Source organism: Alligator sinensis, unplaced genomic scaffold (assembly GCF_000455745.1).
Source record: "Alligator sinensis unplaced genomic scaffold, ASM45574v1 scaffold520_1, whole genome shotgun sequence".
Taxonomy (NCBI): domain Eukaryota; kingdom Metazoa; phylum Chordata; order Crocodylia; family Alligatoridae; genus Alligator; species Alligator sinensis.
The window spans coordinates 1,290,110-1,312,259 of record NW_005842064.1 but is presented as its reverse complement, the minus strand read 5'-3'; the positions used below and the strand labels follow the sequence as shown (position 1 = coordinate 1,312,259).

Below are 22,150 nucleotides of genomic sequence, written 5' to 3'. Positions count from 1 at the left end.
AATCAATCTGGCCACTGCCAAATCGGCCGAATCTCCAAATCTGATAGGCCTCATCCTCCGCCCGCTCTCCCAGCCCAGTCAATGGCTGCCCTGCCTGGCCCTAGCTCCCAGCTCTTAAAAAAGCCCCGTAGTCACCAGCTGCTATCAGGTGGGGGGCAATCCCTGCTGCCCCCCACTGCCCTGCGCTGTGTGGGGAGCTCTGCCACAAGCCCCCAGGAGCCCAGAGGCCACTGCAGCGATCAGTGAATGGGGCCTTTTTTTAAAAAAAAGCACCGGGAGCTGGGGCGGGTGGGGCAGCCATGGGGGTGTGGGGAGAGCAGGCAGGGGTCGGGGGGAGCTGGGGGAGCAGGCAGGGGATGGAAAGCCAAATCTCCTAATCGGATTAGCACCTGAAGCTTCGCACAGCCCTACTGCACACGTGTGAATGTTGGGATTGCAAGCCAGTGACATAGGTGCGGTTGAGCAGTCTACATGGGTCCTGGGCTCCTGCCCCTTTGGGCTTCTTCATGAGTATGGCCTGAGGGAGGGGAGCCAGATCCACCTGGGCCTTCTTCCTGGCTTACCCTGACTTTATCCTCCTTACTAAATCTCAGTTGGCTCATCCTCCTGTGAAATGGGTTTACTACAGAAGTGTAATGGTGAATGGAAGGGCATGGGTGTGTGTTTGCAGTGGGACCTGTTTGCCTACATTAGGTGCTAAAGGGACAGTTTGGGATTGTAACTGCTCCCTGCATCCACTGGCTTTCCCTGTAGAATCTGACTCCGTGGGATGATGATCAATCCGAAATCTACCCCACAGCCACCCAGCTGTCATCAAGGGGGCTGAGTGCCTTATTTGACTGAGGAGAAGGGAAAGCATTACAGGTTACAGTTATGATGTAACTGGTCATCTGTAATCTGGATGGATTTTCCCGTTGTCAAATCAGCCACATCTTGCACTTTCCTTTGTTTTTCTTCCACATCCCTAGTTTTTGTAGCAGACATCTTGTTAATTTCTCATTTGCTTATGGACCATGGATGCAAATAAAACAGGACCATGGGGAAGCAACTGTATAGGGCTGTGCTTATGAGGAATGGCTTTGGCAGCGGATGAAACAGCTGGCTATTTAGAAGGCTACTTCATCTTTTGGGGTGGAGGTAATGGATAGTGCCTCTGTGTTACACTTGACTGCAATCTGAGGACACACATGATCCAAAATAATCATCATTTGTGTGTCTGTCCACTCTATTCTACATGATGATATTGCTCTCTTCTTTCAGAAAATGGCTTATAGCTTCGTTTGGTCTTGTGGACCACCTTTCCATTGCTGTTCCCAATCACATGAGCCTAATTTTACTCCCATGTATGGATCAGCTGTCACTGACAACCAGACCTAAGTAGTGGACATTCAGTTGTTTTTTAATGCAGCTTGGCAGCTGACAGGAAAGAAAAAGGGCCGACCAACTGTGATCCACCAACCCATTTGGGAACCTAAATTGTGCCAGAGTTCACTACAGGCAGTTTAGCTCCCTGGTTTCTAGGAAGGTTGTTAGTGTAATTTAGTTACAGTTTAAACCTTGTGTCCCCACACATCCACCACAGGAATAGGGAAGACAAGCTTTTAAAAACTCTTTATTAAAAATGGGTACCCTTTTAACAGCAAGGGAGCAGCAGTAACAGCCATATACAGCAGAGGGCAGGGTCAATAACATGATGACTATACCCTAAGTGGATTGGCAATGACACCTGTCCTTCCTGAGCAGGTGCCCAATCTAGGTTCCTCTTTGGCCCCAGTACCATTTGAGAACAGGGCAGCCACAGGCCTCTGAGAGTATATTTTCCTTGCTATTGATGCTCCCAGTAGCACTCATCAGTACTGAGTGATCTCTTCCAATTGTTCAGGAGCTCTCACGGAGCAGTCACACAATGGCTTTAAAGCATAAGCTGCAGCCAGAAAATGCATCAAGTTAGACTCTGAGACTGAGCCTTTCCATCTCCAAATCTCAAGGCAGCAGCAGTAATCCCCAGCTGCTCTTAGCAAAACAGTAGCAGCAAAAGCCTAATTTTAGCAGAAGTGGAGCCTTTTACAGATGGTGCTGTTATCACGCCAAACAGTAGCCCATACTGTGTTTTGCAGCTCCCTATCATTACGCAGCGGGGGGCAGTTATACGGGTGGGCTATTTCTGTGTGCTCAGGCATTGAAGCGCGCACTCTGGTTTGCATAACACACTTCCCCAAAGCTTGCCAAAGTTAAAGAGTATCCACCTGCTTTACCCCCCAACTATGTTACGTTATCTCACAGCTGTGCCCAGGCCTGTCTATGCTTCTCATCATGTCATGCTTGTGGATCTTGCCAGATGTGTTCATTCTCACAGTAGGCCTGGGGGACAGGCATGTATCATCCTAGCTTCTAGATGGGGAGAACAGAAGTTGGCAACCTGCTCTCAGTGGTTAAAATACCACCCATTCTTAAGCTAGGCTGTCCCATGAGGAAAGGTCTGTTTTCCAGACTTGATAAGCTCTGTTGAGCACTAAAATGTCCCACTCAATGTATTAACCCAGTAGTTTTCAAACATTTTAGACTCAAGACACCCGACAGAAAATGTCAGCCCTTAGTTTTCACTACTCAATTTTTGGCTACAAAAAATAGTAAAGCAATTTCTTTTGTTGCAAAGAACTCAGAAAGCTCACAACATCAGAATGTTTTTGACACTGTGGTTCCATATTGAAAATCTCCAAGTTTATCTTATCAATCATGTTTGTACACCTAACAGTGCTCATATTACATGATGCCCTGTGGCACACCTGAAAGGATCTCATGACACCCCAGGGTGCTGTAGGACCTTGGTTGGGAATCATTGCATTAACTAAACCTCTGAGCCAATTTGGATTTTTTTCAAGGTGTTAGGATCCCACTGGTTTCCAAGAACAGATTATGCGAAGAGGAGGCTTATTCAGAGGGCAGAAAGCAATTCCCATTTTGTTGAGCTTTTTATGGAATAGGAGAGAGACTAAAAGCCTGGTATGAACCTGGCAGCTACTGAAGCCATGAGGCTGAGAATCACAGAATGCCCCAGACTCTTCCCTTCATTGCTAATCTAAGGAGTCCTGGTACTAAATCCTATTCAATCAGTGGGGTGGGACACTCTTTGCAAACCTAATGGGAGGTGCCATAAGTTACACTTCACACCCAGGGGGTGAAATAAAAATACTGAGCAAATCAACACCCCAGTAAAATGTGTCCACAATAAAGGCCGATTCCTGGTTCCACTGTAAGCTGTGGCAAAATTCCCATGGACTGAAGGGGGCTGAGGTTTTAGCTTTAAGAGAAACAGCAGAGCTTTTAGGGGAGGACATCCCTGTGCCTCCAACAGCTGTCCTAAGGTATGAGCTACCTTCCGATTGGAGTTTCTCTGTGACCCAGCCGAGGAATGAGGCTCTACCACGATTAGGTGACTTGATTCTTATACATCTTTGAAATTTCTGTGGAACAAGTGATGGGCACTGAGGTTGGTCTTACTGGCAATATACCAGTTGCATAAAGATCCATTAACCCATGAGATGAGGGAGAAGGCAATAAACCTCTGCAGGTCTTGAAGAGAACCATCTTCTGCACCCCGGCTGGGCTATTCACAAAAAGGTTCCACATAGTTGCCTGGAAAAAAGCCCTCCGCCTCACTGGTCACTCCCTCACACCAGCCATCGGAGTACCTCCGTGTAACATAAACGACGGTCCCTTCTTGAAATGAGAGCTCATTCTCCTTCTGTTGAGTGTAGGGGTAGAGCGTCACCACTGAAAGAAGAGGAAGAAGCTGAAAAGGGAGGAGCAAAAGGAGGACCAGGATCACCCAGCAAATACAAAGGGGGCTTCAAACCTGACTTTAACAGCACCTTGTCTCAAACTGTCTGGTCATTCTGTGTCTTGGCCACAGTGGGTCATGGGAGAGGACCAGGGAGGAAGCAGCCCCATGTGCAGCATGACTAACTCTGCAAGGGGTTCTGAAAAGAAGCTGATGTAATCCCCAGCTTCCCTGAAAGGGGAAATGAGCCCTGTCATATGTATGCCCTGTAGCAATAGACTGGCTCCATAAATGAATACAAGCAGCTTTACAGCACTTTGCATGCAAGATCCCCCTTTCAGGTGGAGAAGCTGAAGTACACAGGCTAGGGGAGGAAAGCACTTCCCCAGTGTCAGATTGCTGGGCAGGTCACTGGCTCACTGCTAGACCATATTACCTATTCGGTCCTTCAGCAGATGACCTTCTCAGTGACCAGTACTCCTAGTCATTTTGGGCTTATTACCTCTTTAGTCCCTTTAAAAGTATCCTATGACCTAGGACATTGCATCAAGCCACAAATTTCACAGATTCAAATGCATCAAATCAAACCAACCAGAGTTCTCCACTTATGCCTTAGAACCTCTCCCCTTATGGCAGCTTGGAAACATCATGGGGCTCCAGCTAAACAAAGTACCTTTTTCCAAGTAGTTGTCCGGTACCCATGACAATTCCTCTATATCCAGTGGTGGGGGAGGAGGAAGAGGTGCCAAATCTTCAAAGTCAGTCAAGGCTGGAGGTGGTGGTGGCTCCATGAAGTCAGGATCTGTAAAAATATCCAAAGAATCACCAGGCGATGAAGATCCCAATGCATGAACAGACGGCAAGCATAGCTAGCTCTTGTTATTCCTACCTGGAGTGGCTAGATACTTATTTAGTGCTTGCCCTTAAAGCCCTTCACTTGTGGTATTTCAGTACTGCTGAGAACTTCTTTTAACAACATTTAGGAGGAAAATATTAAGACAGGGATATTGAAATCATAAAATGCCCCTAAAATATAATCTAACATTGTTTTTTGGGTTGTTTTTTTTACTTTGCATAGCTTGTGATTTGAAGCTGTTTTCATCATTTCTGGAGGCATAACCCCCACTTTTTTAAATGCCTGAGGTTGGCCATGTTGTAAATAGATGAGGAAATAGCTCGTTAAGGGATGATGGATCACGGGAAAATCTTTTTAGTGAACATTTTTTTCCATTTCCATAAAATAACTTTATTGTAGACACACTTCCCCTGGAGAGAACCAGCCCAAGACCTAGGCACCCTGTGCGTTCCAGTGGGTATTTTACAGGCAATTATCCACAGAAAAGAATTCTACCATGTTAAATGTCTGTGTGTGTCTCTCTGTCTCTTGCTAGAATCATCCTAAGGGGAAAAACTGGACCTACCCTGCACCTAGTTAGACTTTCCTTAAATGATTAATGCCTTTCTCCAAAATCAAGAAGCTTTATTTGTATTTTTTTTAAACTAAAGTTTTAAACGATGGGTATTGCAGCACCTTTTAATCATAGAATGTCATAGATATCTAAAATGTCCTAACTAGTTTTACTTCCTCCCTCCCCCCACACTTTTTCCTTATTTTCCCATCTCCATTTTACCAGTCTTCTCAGAACTTCTTCCACTTGGGGAAAAGTGATGCAGCAAAACAAGGAATGAAACTCAAAATCTGCTACTCTAACAGAACTTGGAAAAATTTGGAAAAGTTATAGGAGCTGCATCATTCCAGTTTCATTTTTTTCCATTTTGCCAAGCTATTGCTTTTAGATACTTCCCCAAATTTGAAAAAGGTTACAGAGCAGCAAACTAAGACAAAAACCCTAGACCTCATTCATGTTGTTGCACTCTGTAGCATATTAAAAAAATAAAGGTGGGTTGGGGAGGGGAGACATTAAATTTAAAAATCTAGAATTTATCCTAAACTATTTTGTGGGGAAGAAAAAGGTTAAATGAAAATGTCTTTGGTTCTGAGCTTGCAAAAGGAAAACCGTTAAAAAATGTCCATTTCTTTTTCTTTTGCAAAACTGTTTTCCATCTTTCTACTAGCTCGACTTGGGAGTTCCATCCCAGCAAAGGACTTGGCCACTGTTCAAGGTTCCCATTATGGTTCACTGTGTGGACATCACATAAGTTGCTACCTGGTTGGAAGCATTTGATTTGGGGGAGAAACAGCATTGTATAATGGTGCAAAGAAAAACAACCCATACCTGGCATAGGTAGCGGTGGTAGGAAATCAATTGGTGGCATCTCAAATGCAATGGGTGGAGGTGCAGGCACATCTGCCAGAGGAGGTGGCATTGGGTCTATGCCCATCAGGGGAGCTGGCACAGCTGTGGGCAAGGTAGGCGGTGGAGGTGGAGCTTCAGGTACCTTTGCATTGATGCTTCCAGGGAGGCTGCTGTGGGTACAAAGAGAGAGTAGTCAGCATGCTCAGAAAGCGAATGCTAGAAGTCAGGCTAAATTTTAGTCTAGCCTCTCTCTGCCACCTGGGTAAACTGAAATGCAAAGCTGTTTCCTACCTCTGCCTTCCTGGAAGTTACAGATCTGAAACTTTCCCCCCTGGCTCTGGTGTTAGCACACAGGTGAGTACCTGCCAGCTGGGTTAGACGCAGCTGCAGAGTAAGGTGTCAATTTGGGAAGGCAGGAAGATGTTTGGTGGAATACAATACGGTGGATGGAAATGGAGCAGAAGATCTAGAGAACCTCCAGTGGGATCCCTTAGGCAGTGGTGGCGAGTGGCACCGTACTTCTGTCACATATGTGTGCTGTAGCAGGATGGGATCTATTGACCAAAATGTTTTTCCATTGAAAAATACAGTTCAAACCCAAATGCAAGCATTTCCCATGAAACGTTTGGTATTTGCTGCACTTGTCAGTTAAAAAAGTCATAACAAAATGAAAATGTTGATATTGCTGTAAATCTTAGTTTTTATTTTGCTTCTTGCCACCAAGAAGGTTAAGTTATTTGGTTCTGCTCTGTGGCTTGTTGGGGTTTTGTGTCTGTCCCCCCCCCCTCCCGCCCCCCCTTCCCTCTTCTGGTTTTTTTTTTCTTTCTTGTTGCTATCCCATGTTTTTCAAAAGAAAAAATGGGATGGTAGAGAGGGAAAAAGGGAAGTGGGAAGAAAAATCCAGAGGTACAATATGGAAAGAAAATGCCCAGGGCAGTCCTCTCACCCTTCTCTCCCTGGCAGTGTGTCCTGTAGTTTTCTAGAGGAGCAGTGCTGCCAGGGGGGAACTTTAACTCCATTTTTTTTTTACCGCTGAAGACCATTTTGAGAGGGTAAAAAAAAAAATTGCTGATTTTGTTAGGAAAACAAGATTAATTCTCTCCCCAGCTGCCACAAACATCACTGCTACTCTATAAAGCTACAACTCCCCAAAATCCTTGCTCTCCGTGACACACATTACCTGCCCCGGCTGCTCTTTGCAGCTGGAGAGTGGTGGTGGGGCACGGGATGAGAGGATGCGGTGCCCCCACCCCTGTCCTTCTAGTGCCCCTCCTCTAAGGTGGTGTCCAGGGCATCCCACTGCCCACCTCATATTATGCTACTGGAAAGATTCCACCAACCCTTGGAAAAATAACAAACTAGAATAAATATTTCGGTTTCAAAAACTGAAATTGCATCTTCAACTCAAAGCATGAATTTTAGTTTCAAAATGTTTCTCACAGAAAATGACTGGAAACACTGCAAAAAAACCCCAAAACAAGTGAAATGAAGCGATTCACGAGACTCGCTCTGTGGAATGGGTTTTTCTTAACAGTGCCAATTAAATTTCCCAACCATGGGGCTCCCCCAGACCTCAGATCCATTCTCAACTCTGCTGCAGGGCTGCATGTCACTTCACCTCTACATTTCCCTGAGGTGCAAGCCACCCATCCCCTTTTAGGATGGACAGTGAATACCAAGCTGCTCAGACACCTACCTGAGCGATGTTAAAGATAATGTGGAGGTTGAAGCTGACAGTTTGCCTTCAGGAACCACAGGAGGCTGTATGGGCTCTGCGACACGAGGGTTTCTCCTGCAATCAAGACAGACATATTCAGACCCATAATGAGTACCTTGGTTTTGGGAAGCAAACTCTTTGTCCCTTACCAAGTAAACACAAAGCATTTGACCCTGAGATTTGCCTAGGTGTTGGTCACAGATCTGCAGGAATGTAATAGTGATGGGTTAGAGTCAGTGCAATGCAGTGGTCCAAGACTTGGGAGATCTGCAGATGGTCTATTCCAAACTCTGCCACTGACCTGCTGCATGACCTCAGCCAAGTTACCTTTCCTCCCTGTCTCTGTCCCAGTCTATTGGCCTGTAAGCATGTTGAGACGGGAAATATCTCACTGTGTACTTGGACGGCACTTGAAACAATGGGGCTTCAATGAACATAATACAAACCATAACAGAAAGAGGCCGCTTACCTAAACCAGAGCCCTGCATGACGGGGAAGATTATCTGACTGCATTAAGCTTCCTCATCGTGTAGGTGAATTCTGTCCTCTTAAACTGACACAGGCTCTTTTTTACCCAATGCAGAGCCAGCCAGAGCAGGGCAAAACAAATTCCACCACTGTACTCCACCAAAATATTTCACCTTGAACCCCTGGAAGCTAATCTATTGCTGACAGTGGCTTTCTGCATCAAGTGTATAGTTTATGGCGTGGTGTACACTATCAAGTGTATAGTTCTGGTGGGAGTTGCCCTGGTTCCTGGGCACAAGGAAGGAGATTGGTCTCTGTAACCATTTCATCCATGGGGTGATAAGGACATGCTGAATGCTGTCCCTGAGTGTGCTTCTGATAAGCAGTATTGACTCTAAACCTTACAGCCTGCATGACTTTGCTCCCTCTGCTACACCCTCTGTGCCCTACAGTTAATAACAGCCCTCTTCCTTTTGTGAATGAATTTATTCAGTGGTGCTCAATCTTTTAGCACTGTGGTCCAGATGAGTGGGCCAGTCTGCAGGCTAGATCAAGCCTAGTGCTGCCTTCACCCAGCCCCTTGCTCCCAGATTGGGCCCATGTGACCTCAACTGGCCTTGGGAGCCCAAATTGGGTCTTGCTCTGTCTCTGCCTAGCCCTGCATGACCAAATGGGGACCACACTGCCTCTACCCAAATTAGGCCCCATGCCACCCCAGCCTGGCCCTTTGTGTCTGGATCAGGCCCGTACTACCCCAGCTGGGCCTGTGCTTCATGATGGGGCCGACACTGCTCTCACCTCGTTCTGCATGACCCAATTGAAGGGTCAAGTGAGGGCTTCCCCTAGTTCAGAAATTTGGCAGCAAGGGAGCAGCAATTAGTCCTGCCATCACTTCCCCACTGCCAAATTTTCAGACTAGGAGAAACCCCTGGATAACACAGCTCTGCAGGCCAGATGTGGCCTATAGAGCAGGGGTTGAGCATCCCTGGACTTACTCTTCTACATAATCAGGTTACCAAAAGAGACTGTTCTCCTGATTAAGTTCTCATTTCTCCATAGGTTTACTGTCCACTTCTCTTTTTAGTGACCATAGATAGAGACAGATAGCTGTGTTAGTCTGAAGTCAGGCAGAAGGCAGGGCAGGGTAGAAATTAACTTGGGGGTTGTCAACGTTTTTGGGCAGAGTGCCAAAAACACCTACAACCTCAATTTATAAGATGTTGGCATGCCAGGGCAGACAGCAGAGGAGCAATGAGGAGCCCAATTCTTGTTGTGGCAGCACAGCCCCAGCCCTTTCCCTGCCGTCCGCCCAGAGGAATGTGCGCCAAGCAAGATGCCTTCGCATGCCATGATCTGACACCCATGCCAGGGGTTGCCTACCTCTGAACTAACTGGTTCAAAGAGGCATAAGCTTTTGTAGGCACAGCCTGCTCCACCAGATGCCATGAATCATAATAGGGTTTAATGTGTGCTAACTCCAGCTGAGTCTATCTGTTTCTTTGCCAGATCTGAGACAGGAATTCTAGGCTCAAAAACTTTTCTAATATTTCTTCCAAATCTAAAGTTGAACCAGTAAAAGATACCAGGTTTGCTTCTTGCAGGGGAGAGGAAGCAAACATCCAACATATCCCAACAGAATGTTTTTTTCCCACTGGAAAATGCTGATGTAACAAAATCAAAGAAGCATAAAATGTTCATAGATGAGAGCTGACTTCATTAGCTGGCAGGTGACAGCCTATAAAAGCTTATACCTTTCTAAAAGATTTCGTTTCTAAAACTTCAGACTAACACTGCTAGCAACTTCTCTCTCTCTCTCTGGAATCTATTGATTTGGTTAATTATTGATGGGAAATTATCTAAATGTTTTATTTTGACTTTAACAGGATAGAATACAGTCAAAAAGAGAAACTTTGAAATGAAATCTTTTAGTGGAGTCAAAATGAAATATGGGCGGGGTGGTTAACAAATGGAAAATTTATATTTCTGCTCCTTGTCCCAATTTAGGATGAAATGAAATTTAAAAATTGCAGAATTTTTCCCCAGCTGGGGAATTTTGTTTTTTGTGGGGTTTTTTACCAGCTTTCCTGGAAGGCTAGGTCAATACTACTATCATCTTGATCATAACCTATATTCAGGACACATGTATAAATGCTTTAAAAGTGTTAATGACTGATTAATGTTTGTTACAGGCTTATTGATTACCTAAGTCACATGTGTTCTTCATGGTTATAAGCACACACTAAGCATTCTAGTTGCTATTGAACCATGGCCTGAACATCCAACTGATCTATTGGATTCTAAAGCAAGTAATCCTCCTAATTACTAAAATATCCACTGAATTATTCATAAACTCTTTTAAACCATGTCTGAATGGAACCTTCCTATAAAAACCATGGCCATATTTGATTAAGGGCCTGTCTCAGACAGATATATGACCATCAGAAGTAGATCTGAAGGATTATTTTCCATTAGGAGGATCTTGCTCTCTCTTTATTGTGGATGGACACAGCAGAGCAGACGGAAACCACATGTCCGTGGGTGCTCCAGGCTCACCCCAGGGTATTTGAAGACTGTCCTGCTGTCTTGATTGATTTCCGAGCCAGGGTTCCTGTCCGGGACAGTTGTGTGCTCTGGTCCTATGGAGAAAGGAGAAAAGGCATCAGTGTCAGTTAGGGGAAAAACAACCCAGAGAAACTTAATTGACAGAAACTCACTGCCTGGAGTATGGGCTGCCAGGGAGGAGTCTAGCTGTGTGCATGGGTGGATCTAGGATTTTCAACAGGGGGGGTGCAGATGGTGAGGTGCATCATCCTCCTTTTTAACAGTTAAAAATAGAGCAGAATTGTCAAAGGAAGTATAACTTGATTAGTGGAACATTAAGGCCATTAAAAATGAGAGAGTTGTTAGCACCTATGGAATGAAGGATTTAGAAGGAATCAAATAGATTATAACAAGCTATGAAGTCAGTTGACTCTGTCACTGCTGCCTGAATAAAAATGCTGCTGCTGTTGTTGCCAGGCAGTTGCTTTTAAACTTTGGGTGGACCAGAAATCAGAGCGGCACCACTGTACCCCCACCCCGATCTCCCCCTGGCTGTGTCAAATGAGAGAAGACCAAGATCACTTTGCATCTTGAAGCTTATCAAGGCTTAGGGAAATTTGCACTAAACATGCTGCACTGGCACAACAAACAAGGGCTTGTTCAGAAGCAGCTTGGCCTGGAAATCTACTGGTTTAGATATACTGTGGGGAGTGGGGGGAGGTCTACATATATACTGGGGGAGGTCTATGCTGATGTAGATAGGGCTGTAGAGAAAGTAGGAGGCAAACTGATCTGTGCTCAGGCTATTGGTCTGCCCATGTTCAGAATAAGTTTCCAAGAGCCAAGCAGGTCTCCATCTATGCTCTGCAGACAAACATTTCTTCACTTGGCATCTCCTTTGGTGGTAAAAGGGAGAAGTCAAGGACTGTGTAGGACTGTGTGGATAACAAAACCAAAGTAAGTGACTTCTCATCTGGATCCAGGGGCATAAGCACATGGCAGGGTGGAGGAAGTTTGGACCATTATATTGGCAAGACAGCATCCACCAGCACTACATTCAAAGGCAATTCGAAATACCTAAAAGGACAAGCGGTCCCTAATAGGACAAACCCACCCCACAACTGCTCTTTATGCAATAAACACAGCCTTTTATTACTGGCTCGGGAGAACAAAGTCCTTGTAGAATCAGGAAGGAAAGCCTGGAGCACAACCACTACAGGGCTGATCTAGAGTCCTTCAAAGTCAATGGGAGTCTTTTCATTGATTTCAGTAGGCTTTGACTCAGGTCTAAGGGAACTAAACACATCAGGTGCCCATTTTGGCAATTTGAGACCTATCTGTTCAAAGGGAGCTGAGCATTTTAGAACATCTGACCCTTCACTTCCTCACTGGGATCTGATTTCTTCTGTTATAGTCTGGTGCACACTCACCCTCTTTGCTTCAGGCCCAAGGCCTCACTGAAAACCCACATCAGGCCAGTGGTGCTGCTCACTGAGGCAGCAAAAATCTGCAATAGCTGTGCTGAGGAAACAGCCCTCTGCATTGCAGCGAGAGCCCTGCTGAGAAAGCGGAGGCAATCGTGGGAACAGTGCAGCTCAGCAGACAACTTCCCCTCCACAAAGCTAACCCAACCTCGGCTAGTTTCGGTCTCGAGTGGCTCCAGTCCCCTGTGATGATGACATCCTCCTGTGTGGGGACTTATCTTTTCTTTAGTTCTTAAATGTAACTTGCAAAGGAGGGGACATAATAAGCAAAGGCTTTGGAGCACTTCTGCTGCTTTCCACTGGATTCCCAAGTGGTGAAAAAGTCTCCTGAGTCTGGAAACAAAAGGATTCTAATTTCCCAGGTGCCAAGAAAGCAGCCTTACACTGAGTAAGACAGGCCAGGAATAGTATCTCATGTCTCGAAAAAAAATTGTTAACTTTTATTGATTCCAAATCTGCAGGGAGGAAAAGATTGTGGGTGTGAAGCCCCAACCTCCCTTGCTCTGGTGGCTGTGGGGAAAAAGCTCTATGCATGCAAATCTGAGCCATCCAAAAAAATAAAAAATAGAGAAGGCAGGGAAGATGTGTTGAAACAGCCAAGAGGCGTCCTTGCCAGATTTGCTTGCAACCTCAGGGAGAAAGGGGAAAGAAAAGGCAAGAACAAGCTTATTTTCATTTTCTTTCCTAGATCGCATTCAAGGGAAGGTCTGGGGCTGGGGGAGAGCGCTGTGGTGGCCAAAGAGAGTTGGAAGAAGACTGCTTCAGTGGATTTGAATCTTCTGCTCTGCTACAAACTCAGTGTATGATCTTGAACAAGTCCCTTAGCCCCTCTGGGCTACATAGACTTCTTCCATCTGGATAATAGCACTGTCCTGTGCTACGGAGGTACGGAGAAGGAAGATGCACTGCAGACTGCAAGTTGCTCAGACAGCATGGCAATGGAGGTCATGTAATTAACTTAGGGACACAGGGAATACTGCTCTTTTCCCCAGGATTCCCCTCTAGGGCAAACATGGGGAGAACACCATCACAAGCAGACTGAAGTATGGGGCACCTTTTCCCTCCCACCCCATGTGTCAGCGCAAGGCTGTGGGGGTTGTTGGAGTGTGAGCAAGCTTGGGTCAGGACAAACAGGGACGGCAAACATCTTTTCTGGTCCTTGGGGCATGGCAAGGTCTCTTGTCCCATCTAGTCCATCTCTGGGGGGCGGGTTACCAGAATGCCAGCTGAGCTGCACCATGCTTTGCTAGTTCATACCCAAGTTGGTAATCAATGGCTCTGTTCTCTGATGGCCTAAAGCCCCGTTGGCCTTGGGCAGTCCTGTTTCCCTCCATTCCAAGACTGGGTCACTCCAGCACTGACCTCGCCCTTTCTCCTCTGGCCACAGCTCCCCCAAGGCCTCTGTCACTTGCTGAACGCTAGTCTCATGTCTTTCAAAGAGGAACGGGAGGGCCCATCTGTGGTTCACCAGACGACTCCAGCTCTCCACAAAGGAAGTGCTTGGAGACTCTCTGTTGCTCGATTAATCAAGTCTGCTGAACGTGGCAATTACCGTGGTCCAGCAGCCGCCTATGTCTCATGTACCAGCTTTAGTTTTGTCGAACGAGCTTTCATTGAACAAGCTTTAGTTCAAGCACCCCAGCTGCCATTTTTAAGTGCAGGGACACCGATACATGAGACGCAGTGGCACTTCAGCGCGGCTCTCAGAGCCACTCTAATCAAAGTGCCACCCCCGGATCACGTATAAAAGGCCAGGCCTCCAGCCATAAAACAGGGCTAATGCTTCCAGGTCTTACAGGAGCATCAAAGGATTAAATGTTTGTAAAATGCAGAGTAGATCCTTCTCCTACCCATCACTCCAGCCCTGTACATGCCAGATTGGACCCAGCCCCATATGCAGTGAATTGGGCTTGCTACTTCAGCCCCAGCTCCATGCACAGTGAATCAGGCTCAGCAGCCCAGCCCCAGCCCTGGCCCTATGTGTGCTTACTGTCCCAGCCCTAGCCCTAGCCTTGGCCCTACATGGACTACATCAGGCTCGCTGCTCTGGCCCGGATGCTGGATCAGGGCTTTTGACTCAGCCCTGCTCACAGGCCCTATGCAGTACACAGGGTCATGTCATCTAGCTTGCGGGGTTTGGAAATTTGGGGGCAGGGGAGCAGTGCCACCACACCCCCACTGCCAAATTTCTGGACCTGTGAGAAGCCCTGCAAGCCAGATGACACTGCTCTGCAGCCCAGAGGTTGAGCACCACTGCTCTAGGTGACAACATTTCTCTTTCTTGGCTTGTAAACAACACTGCTGGCTCAAAAACTTCCAGCCAAGCTACAGTAATTCTTACTTGGAGCCTCAGTGAGGTCGCTTCACGCACTGCCTGGCCAAGGAACAACCCTCAGACATATTTCACATGCGGTATTGCCTGACCTTAATCCCATGGCCAACATCATCCAGGATGCTGAAGTTGAGGGGCTTCCGGAAGTAGGGTTCCCGGCGTTCCAGGTTCTGTGGGTAGATGATTTTCTGGTAGAGTGGTGGCTTCTTGCAGACAGCCAATGTCCCGATCTCCCGACGAACCACCTTCTCCTTGTGCATGTCAACCATCTGCAGAGAATCACCACCTCTCACTGTCATCACACAGTCCTCTTTTGAGGGGGGGGTCCTTCAAAACCAAGACTTGCAAGTCTTCAGAGACATAAGTTCTGCACCCACCCCCTGCTCCCAACCCTTAAATTCAGGGAGGTCCAGCTGCAAAAATACTCTCCTCCTCTCAAAGGAATGGGCTCTGACTAAACCTAGGATGGCTGGGAGCCAGGACTCCAAGGTCCCCTTTTTGGCTGTGCTATGAACTCTTAGTTGCACCAGCCTCTATGAAGTGATGGGAAGGATTGCTATCTCACAGAGAGGATGCCCTACTAACTAACAGCTGCAGTATTAGGCATGCTGAAGGCGAAATCCTAAGCTGATGCACCAGCGTTCCTCCAGTGACCTCCCCAGACCTACACCAATTTATACCAGCAGCAGATCGGGCCCTTAGAGATCTCTGAAGGACAGGGCAAGGGGCCAGAAGGGATGGTGAAAATGGTGATTATTTTTGCTCCAAAACACACAGGCTGCTGTTAATCCATTTCACTGCTGCTTCCTGAGGAGTTTTTCATAATAAATTAAGACTCCCCAGTGAACAGGAAAGTTACCAAGCAACTTTCAAGCAACAGGAAGGGGGCTGGCGGCTGTCACTGTGGGCTCTGCACGCATCCGTATATTCCAGGAGGATAAGAGGGGGTGGGGTGGTGAACATGCAGATTCCCAGGGGCTTTATGAGCGAAAGCAAAGCCTTCAGCTTGCTGAAGAGGCTGCATTTCCTTTGCGGTAAAGGACAGTGCACGTGAGAAGTTAGCAGCCAGCTCCAGGGTGTCTCCACCAGCCCCTCTCCCAGGTTGTAGTGTGTGTGTGCGCGCAAGCTGCAGTGCCAGGGAAGGCTTTTTGTGAGGTTCTCAGCATCCCCCAGCCCTCCTGTTATGCAGTGGGGGCAGTGGTGACAGGCGTTCAGCCCCTCTGAAAAACAGGCCTCAGAGTACCCCTGAAAGGTTCAGTGGGGGAATCACCAATTCTTAATAGGATGACACCTCAAGGAACTTCATCAGGGACACAGGCCCCTTTGTGCCAGATGCAGATTTGCACATTGGAGCTGTAGCCACTAGCTAGTCTATAGGGGGACAACACCCCAGCCAGGAAGCATGACCTGGGGAGGACCCTGCTGCAATAATATGTAGTGGACCCCACTTGTGCCCTCAGGGATATTTGACCCCCCCAGAGCTTCAGTGCTAAAAACACAAGCACTCCCCCTGCGCCCTGCACTGCACACGCTGTAGTCCACATTCTCAGTAGTATTTAGGCAACCAACTTCCATCAAATTCAACTTCCATTTTAACTTTCTTCCTAAAATTGATTCGTGTTGGTTCTTTGGAGACCTCTGCAGGTTTTGGCCTAAGTATAATCATAGAATCACAGAAAAGCAGGCCTGGAAGGGACCTCAGGAGGTCATCTAGTTCAATCCCCTGCTCAAGACAGGATCATCACTGTCTTAGTTAGCTCAGACAAGTGTTTGCTTAATCTACTCTTAAAACTGCATGGCCAACCTTCTCACACAGCTACCAGACACAAAGCCCCATTACCAAGAACATCTTAATTTGCCACAGGTAAATTAGGGGCACAAGGGCACTGCCACTGTCCCACTGCTGCAAGGACAGGAACTACTTTGTTAAAACGCATTTGAGAAACCCAAGGAAGAGGATCATGTCCTCCAGTACAGAGGAAGGCAAAAACCTTCATAGTCCACGCCAATCTGACCGTGGGGTAAAATTCCTTCCCCATCTTAAAAATGGCAATCAGTCTGACCCTGAGTGGAGGGGTAAGACCCTCTAACCAGGAACCTCCAGGTTTTTCAGCACCAGCATAAGCCTCTGGACCAATCTCTGTGTACGGCTGAAGACTCACCTCCCCACAGTGTAGCTGTCATAGGCAATGGGTCAGAGCATGTTCCTCAACGTTGCATGTTCCCACCCACCTGTGCAGTAGAGCAGATGCTGGCTTCCAACTGGCACAGTTCAGCCGCCTGCAAGTCCAACATTTTCAGGACCTTGCTGGCCAGGTTGCTGATCTGGTAGGCCACACTAGCCAGGGACTGGGCACTGTAAGCCATGGTCTCCTCCAGGGCTTTCCGCTTGTCTTCTGCCTGAAAGAGAAAATGTCTGAGTCACCCAGCCCAGAAGGAACATTAGTACCACTGCAATGGAGTAAAAAGACCTGGAGAGCCAGGAGCCTGGTGTGGCCCTGCCTGTTGAGCTGGGGCATTAAGGGGTGGGGAGAAAGGCTGCATTTGACATTTTACCACCACATTCTTTACAACATTTTGTCCTTGGGGAACTCAGATAATAGCTCTTTGGCCTCTAGGTCAACCATCTTGGTGTCTTAAGAGAAGGGAGAAGATGGCAGAGGAGGCTGGTCTTTTTGTTGCTTGTGAATGTCAAGTTCATTTCAGGGGCAGGTTTGACAGCTCTGGACACTCTGTCTCCAGGGCGTGCTCAATGCAAACTTCTCCCTGCGTTAGCACCATCCCCTGCTTTTATGCCTGGGTGTGGTTTCGAAGAGGCCATCCTCTAGGGAGAAGGGAGTTCGATTTTCAGCAGCCAATTGGCTTCACAAGCAAGACTGTCAACAAGGGGAGCAAACAGACACCAAGCCCTTGGAGCCAAGCTGAGCCCACCGACTGTTCACACAGACCTCCAAGCAGCCTCCAGAAATCTAGTCTGATAAAATACTAGCTTTCATGTATGCGAACCATTGCTCTTTTATAGGTAGAATTAGAATTTCTCAGCTGTGTGTTAGAAGCCCTATACTCACTGCTAATGGAGAGTCTCTTTTATTTGAAAAGTTAACAGTACTGCCCACTCCCCCCCACGCACACACGTCATATGAAGTTTTTTTAAACAAGAACATCCACATTCTAGCCCTGCCATTACTACACAATTCCACACATCACAATCTGCCCCAAAGAGCCAGCAATGAAATCTCCACAGGCACGGATGGGTTGCACTGTTTTTTCATCCAAGCCAAACTCAGAAACCTAGGACCTGCCCCTGGCCCCTTACAAGGCCCCTTGTACTGAGAGAGGACAGGCTGGTCAATTATACCCTCAAAAAGTTGATTATTGTTGGCAAGAGGTGGTGTTCGTAGGAAGCAGAGCGGTCCAAAGGCAGATTCTTTAGAGACAGCACCTTTTAATTTCAGTCCAGCTTAATTTGAGGACATTTCCTTCTGCTTTCCAAATGTATCAAACTTCCTTCACTAGCATCAACAGAACGGAGGCAGGTCACTGACACCAATTACTCAGTGGTGCTTGTTTCTGTCTAAGACTAACCACACCCGGGCCTTGTTGTGAGGATAAATGAGCTGTTATTCCTAACAGGAATGAAAAAAAGCACAGATGAGTCCTCACATGGAAAGAGGGGAAACCAGTAGCTCAGTAGCACTGCAGGACAAAAGGAAATGAAATCTGTTTCATTAATGGAAATAAAGGCCTGATCCAAAAGTCCTGCAGGCTGTGGTGAGACTCCCATTGACTTAACTGTATTTTGGGCCAGGCCCTAAATTCCAGTTTTCTGTTCCAACAGATGTAACTTCTAAAGTAAGAGTCAAAACACAGGCAATACCTCTATGCTGCTGTGTTTCTGCCAGCTGGGATTTCCTGAGCTCTCACAAGCTGAGCAGCTCTAGGTGAGCTCAGTTTTTGCATGTCAGCTAGTGATTCAATAGATCACCCTTCTCTCTGTACCAGCACTTCTATCCTGGTGTTAAGAAGAACTTGGTTCTGCTTTCCAAGCTATTGTCTATTGGTCATGATAAGAGATTGCAGAGGTAAAAGTGAATCACCACTACAGCTTGACTGCTAACCCCAGCATCCTGGCCAGAAGCCATCTTGAACATTATGTCCTACATCATAATATTGACATTCCACCTTTATGTCCAACCATTCAGCTGTTTGTGCTATAAAAAGGTGTTGTATGTGACCCTGGTGTGCCATCCCAGTAGTGGTCGCATTTCAGAAGGAGCAGTTAGTTCACTTCAGACAAAGAATTGGGGCAGGGAGCTGGACTCGATGATTTTCCAAGGTCCCTTCCAGCCTTAATGTCTATGTTATCTATGAAATTCATACAGCCTTTTGAATCTACGTGGAGGGAAGGTGATTAAACCCTTGGACCTGGGCTTAGGAAACCTGGGTTCAAATCCTGTTTCAGCCATGGGCACCTGGTGAGGGGCTGAGCCAGTTACTGAACCTCTGTGCATCAGTTTCCCCTTTATAAAATCTGGATAATGTTCCTTTGTCTATTTAGAGTGAGCAGCACCCATCAGCAGAGACCCCCAACCTCAACTCTGGCTTCCTGTCACTGACAAAATGCAAATGATACGATCAATTCAGAACCATTCTTTATTGCCATTTGATGGAAGGCTGTGATGCTTCAGTGGCCAGGGAAGGAAAGACGCTGACCTTTCTTTCCATAAGCAGGTGCAGGACAACACTGGACTGACCTGTGAGGCCCCTTCCTGCCCCATGAGACCCTAGAACAGCCCTCCCCCAGCAACTGTCACTGAAACCTGATGAGAAAGAGCAATAGGGAGGAACTTCAAGGTCAAAGCCACAGTTCAGAGACATAGGGCCTTCATTTCAGGGGATCCTGCCGCTTCACAGGTGTGTGGGCTGAGCGGTATCAAGCAGCCTTCCTCTCCACATTTCCTGTCACGCATTGCAATGAGGACCATTTTCACCCGTGCACTGACCTGTAACATCTTTCCCCATATTAATGTGTGAATAATGTACCATGCTTCCCCTTTAAGCAAAACATAAAATCTGTCTGAAGTCATCAAAACAAACACTGAACAAATACAAGGGGTCCTTTAGTCTTTTCCCACCATATATTTCAGTGCCTATAACCACAGACCAACAGGATGACTTCACAGCTAAGATACTGGCTAAGACTCAAAACATGTAGGTTCAATCCTTGCCTCTGCCACACACTCCTTGTATGACCTTGGGTAAGTCACTTAGTCCTCCTGAACAAGTCCCTATCCAGAAATGGAGATAATGCTTCCTTGATTGGTCAGTCTTATCTATTTGAAGTATAAACTTTTTTGGGGATAAGGCAGTCACTAGCTATGTGTTCGTAAAGTACCATAAACAAGAAGGTCTTTAAAAGCTTCTGTAAGACAGTTCCAAATATGGGCTTGTCTGGTATCCTTTCAGAGACACTGTTCTGTCTCTAGGCTTTATATTGCTGCCTGGCATGGCACTTTTCATGTAAAAGCAGGAGGGAAATCCCTAGCAGGATCCTACCAAGGGAGCTATCCCCTGCTTTGGTTTTCACCCTTTGCTCTGGGCTATCCCAGGAGTTGCCACAGCTCGGGCCTGGGCTGTGCTTTACTAGGACAAGAGAGATCTGATGAGTTATATTTTGCAGTCACAGGGGTCATTACTTTTTTGGCCACATAAGTCTGATCATGCCTGCTTAGCAGATCAGTAGCTGTTTGTCATTATCAGCAAAGTAGCACCCACAAACCCCAGCTGAGATCACACCCTCCTCCACTGGATGCCATACAAACCTATAACCACTGTCTTCACAATGGGAGAGGTGTGTTCTCAGTTCAAGCTTGTGTTCTCAGACAAGGCGGTGTGCCATTTTTGCACAAGTTAGCTAGCTGAATTAGAAAGGAACTGGGGTTCAGATCCTCAAAGGTACCTAATTCTCACTGGAGCCAAAGGGCATTAGACACCCAGATCTCTTTGAGAACCTGGGCCAAGGCTCCAACTTGAGTGAAGAATGCCCTTTCTCTCCACGGTGCAGACAGGGCCATAGTGTGGGAGTTAATGCACTAAAATGTTGACAGTCTAAGGCAGTACTTCTCAACCAGTATGCCACAGCATGCACTTCTCTGAGATGACAGCAAACCAGGGGCAGAGCCAGGATGAGAACCCAGGGATCACACTACAGCCCAGTGCAAACTCACTCCCCAAAGCTACAATGATTTTTCTGTTATGCACAGGCTACACAACACCCCTCTTAATCTTCTGTACTCTTAATCTTCTGTACGAGCTGCCTTTCTCCACAGCCTCACAACCCCCAGTGACTGCTGCACCTGCTGTTTCAACAAGCTGCCACTTGCCACATTTCTTCCTTTCCCAGGCAGATGTCCTGGCTCCTCCTAGCCCCAGACACCTCCCCTGGAGCCACAGGGCACAGCTGGGCATGCGGAGGCCAGCAGGGACACACTCACCTGCATGTAGTTGTTCTCACAGTAGTCAGCCACTTTGTGGAGGTTGCTGTAATTGTCCCACAGGACCTGTCTGGCAGAGGGGATCTCATGCTGCTCTAGCTGCTGCAGCTCAGACATACTGCTCTGGGTTGCTGCTTTGCTCTGCTCTTCTACCACTTCCTTCTCTGTGAGGTCTGCTGTCTACACAAGAGTTTTGAACCTTGCAGCTCTCAGAGCCATTGGCTGGGGGCCCAGTCACACTCGGAACTGGCCTCCACCTCCCCTTTGCATTGTGGAGACAAGCTGACGCCTTCAGCATAAACCCTCAAGGTTCACTGCGATCATGGCCTGTCATCCAATTGGCTGAGTTTGAGGGATCCCTGCCCCAAAGCCTTTGCTAGCTGCCCTCACAGCACAGTCTGCATCCGAATACTATCACAATGACTGAGGAAGAATAGGAAATTGCCACCCGACACATTGTTCTAGACCTGTGTCTGTGTACTGGACTCCCCCACCCTCCGGGAGGCTTGGGCTCAGACTGGATCGCAGTGCAAAAAGAGGAGGCAGCCCCAGACAGGTGTTAAAGCAGAGCCAATCCCCTCAGCCTGGGTCCGGAGGGACGAGAATCGATGGAGACAGCAGCACACGCTAGCAGACATGCTCCAGGGACACTCCAGGGACCAGGGTGAGAGCAAAGTAGTGGTCATAGAGGATGTGAGTCATGCTTTCCTGAGGCAGGGAGAGGGGAAAAGTGGGGCTGAACTTTCAGGCTGCCTCAGGCTCCTCAGCCTGCCCCACTTCTGCCACCTGCTTGCAATGTTTGGTCCAACAGTCATGACTAAACCAGATGTGGTCCTTGAAGCCTCCTGATGGAAACACAGCCTCACAGCACAGCTCTGGAGCAAAAGGCTTGGCCCTTCTGAAGCCAGCAAGGGGAGAGCTGAGGGCAAGAGCAATAAGGTCCTGGGTTGCCCGCCACAGTGAGCCCTGCACCATCCTCAGAACCAGCTGGAAATCTCCATCTAGCTCATAAGCAGGCTCAGCCCTGCTCTTTAGACCTTGATTGCATGCCGCACAGAGGGAACCTTATCTAACT

The 22,150-nt window shown here is 47.3% G+C and overlaps 1 protein-coding gene across 2 annotated transcripts; it reads right to left on the bottom strand.

The window, feature by feature from the left end:
* Window positions 1-337: 337 nt before the first annotated feature.
* ABI3 (ABI family member 3) lies at window positions 338-22,136 on the bottom strand. Of its 2 annotated transcripts, none has more exons than XM_006023306.3 (8): window positions 21,076-22,136; window positions 16,814-16,981; window positions 14,674-14,850; window positions 10,778-10,860; window positions 7,736-7,831; window positions 6,019-6,209; window positions 4,455-4,583; window positions 338-3,774 (listed from the first exon to the last, which is right to left on the bottom strand). In XM_006023306.3, the coding sequence occupies exons 1-8, from the start codon at window positions 21,190-21,192 to the stop codon at window positions 3,608-3,610; spliced, it is 1,128 nt and encodes a 375-aa protein (XP_006023368.1). In that variant the 5' UTR covers window positions 21,193-22,136; the 3' UTR covers window positions 338-3,607. The 2 variants fall into 2 exon arrangements, with proteins under 2 accessions (XP_006023368.1, XP_025059547.1); XM_025203762.1 differs by having other exon boundaries at window positions 6,019-6,206.
* Between the last annotated feature and the right edge of the window lie 14 nt (window positions 22,137-22,150).

What these genes read in the sequence shown, in the direction of transcription:
- ABI3 (XM_006023306.3), bottom strand. Translation starts at nt 21,192, where the DNA reads ATGTCTGAGCTGCAGCAGCTAGAGCAGCATGAGATCCCCTCTGCCAGA. An exon ending in TTATCTTTAACATCGCTCAG is followed by an intron (nt 6,210 to 7,735) that starts GTAGGTGTCTGA and finishes TTGTACCCACAG; the next exon opens with CAGCCTCCCTGGAAGCATCA. An exon ending in GGACAACTACTTGGAAAAAG is followed by an intron (nt 3,775 to 4,454) that starts GTACTTTGTTTA and finishes CTCTTCTTTCAG; the next exon opens with TGGTGACGCTCTACCCCTAC.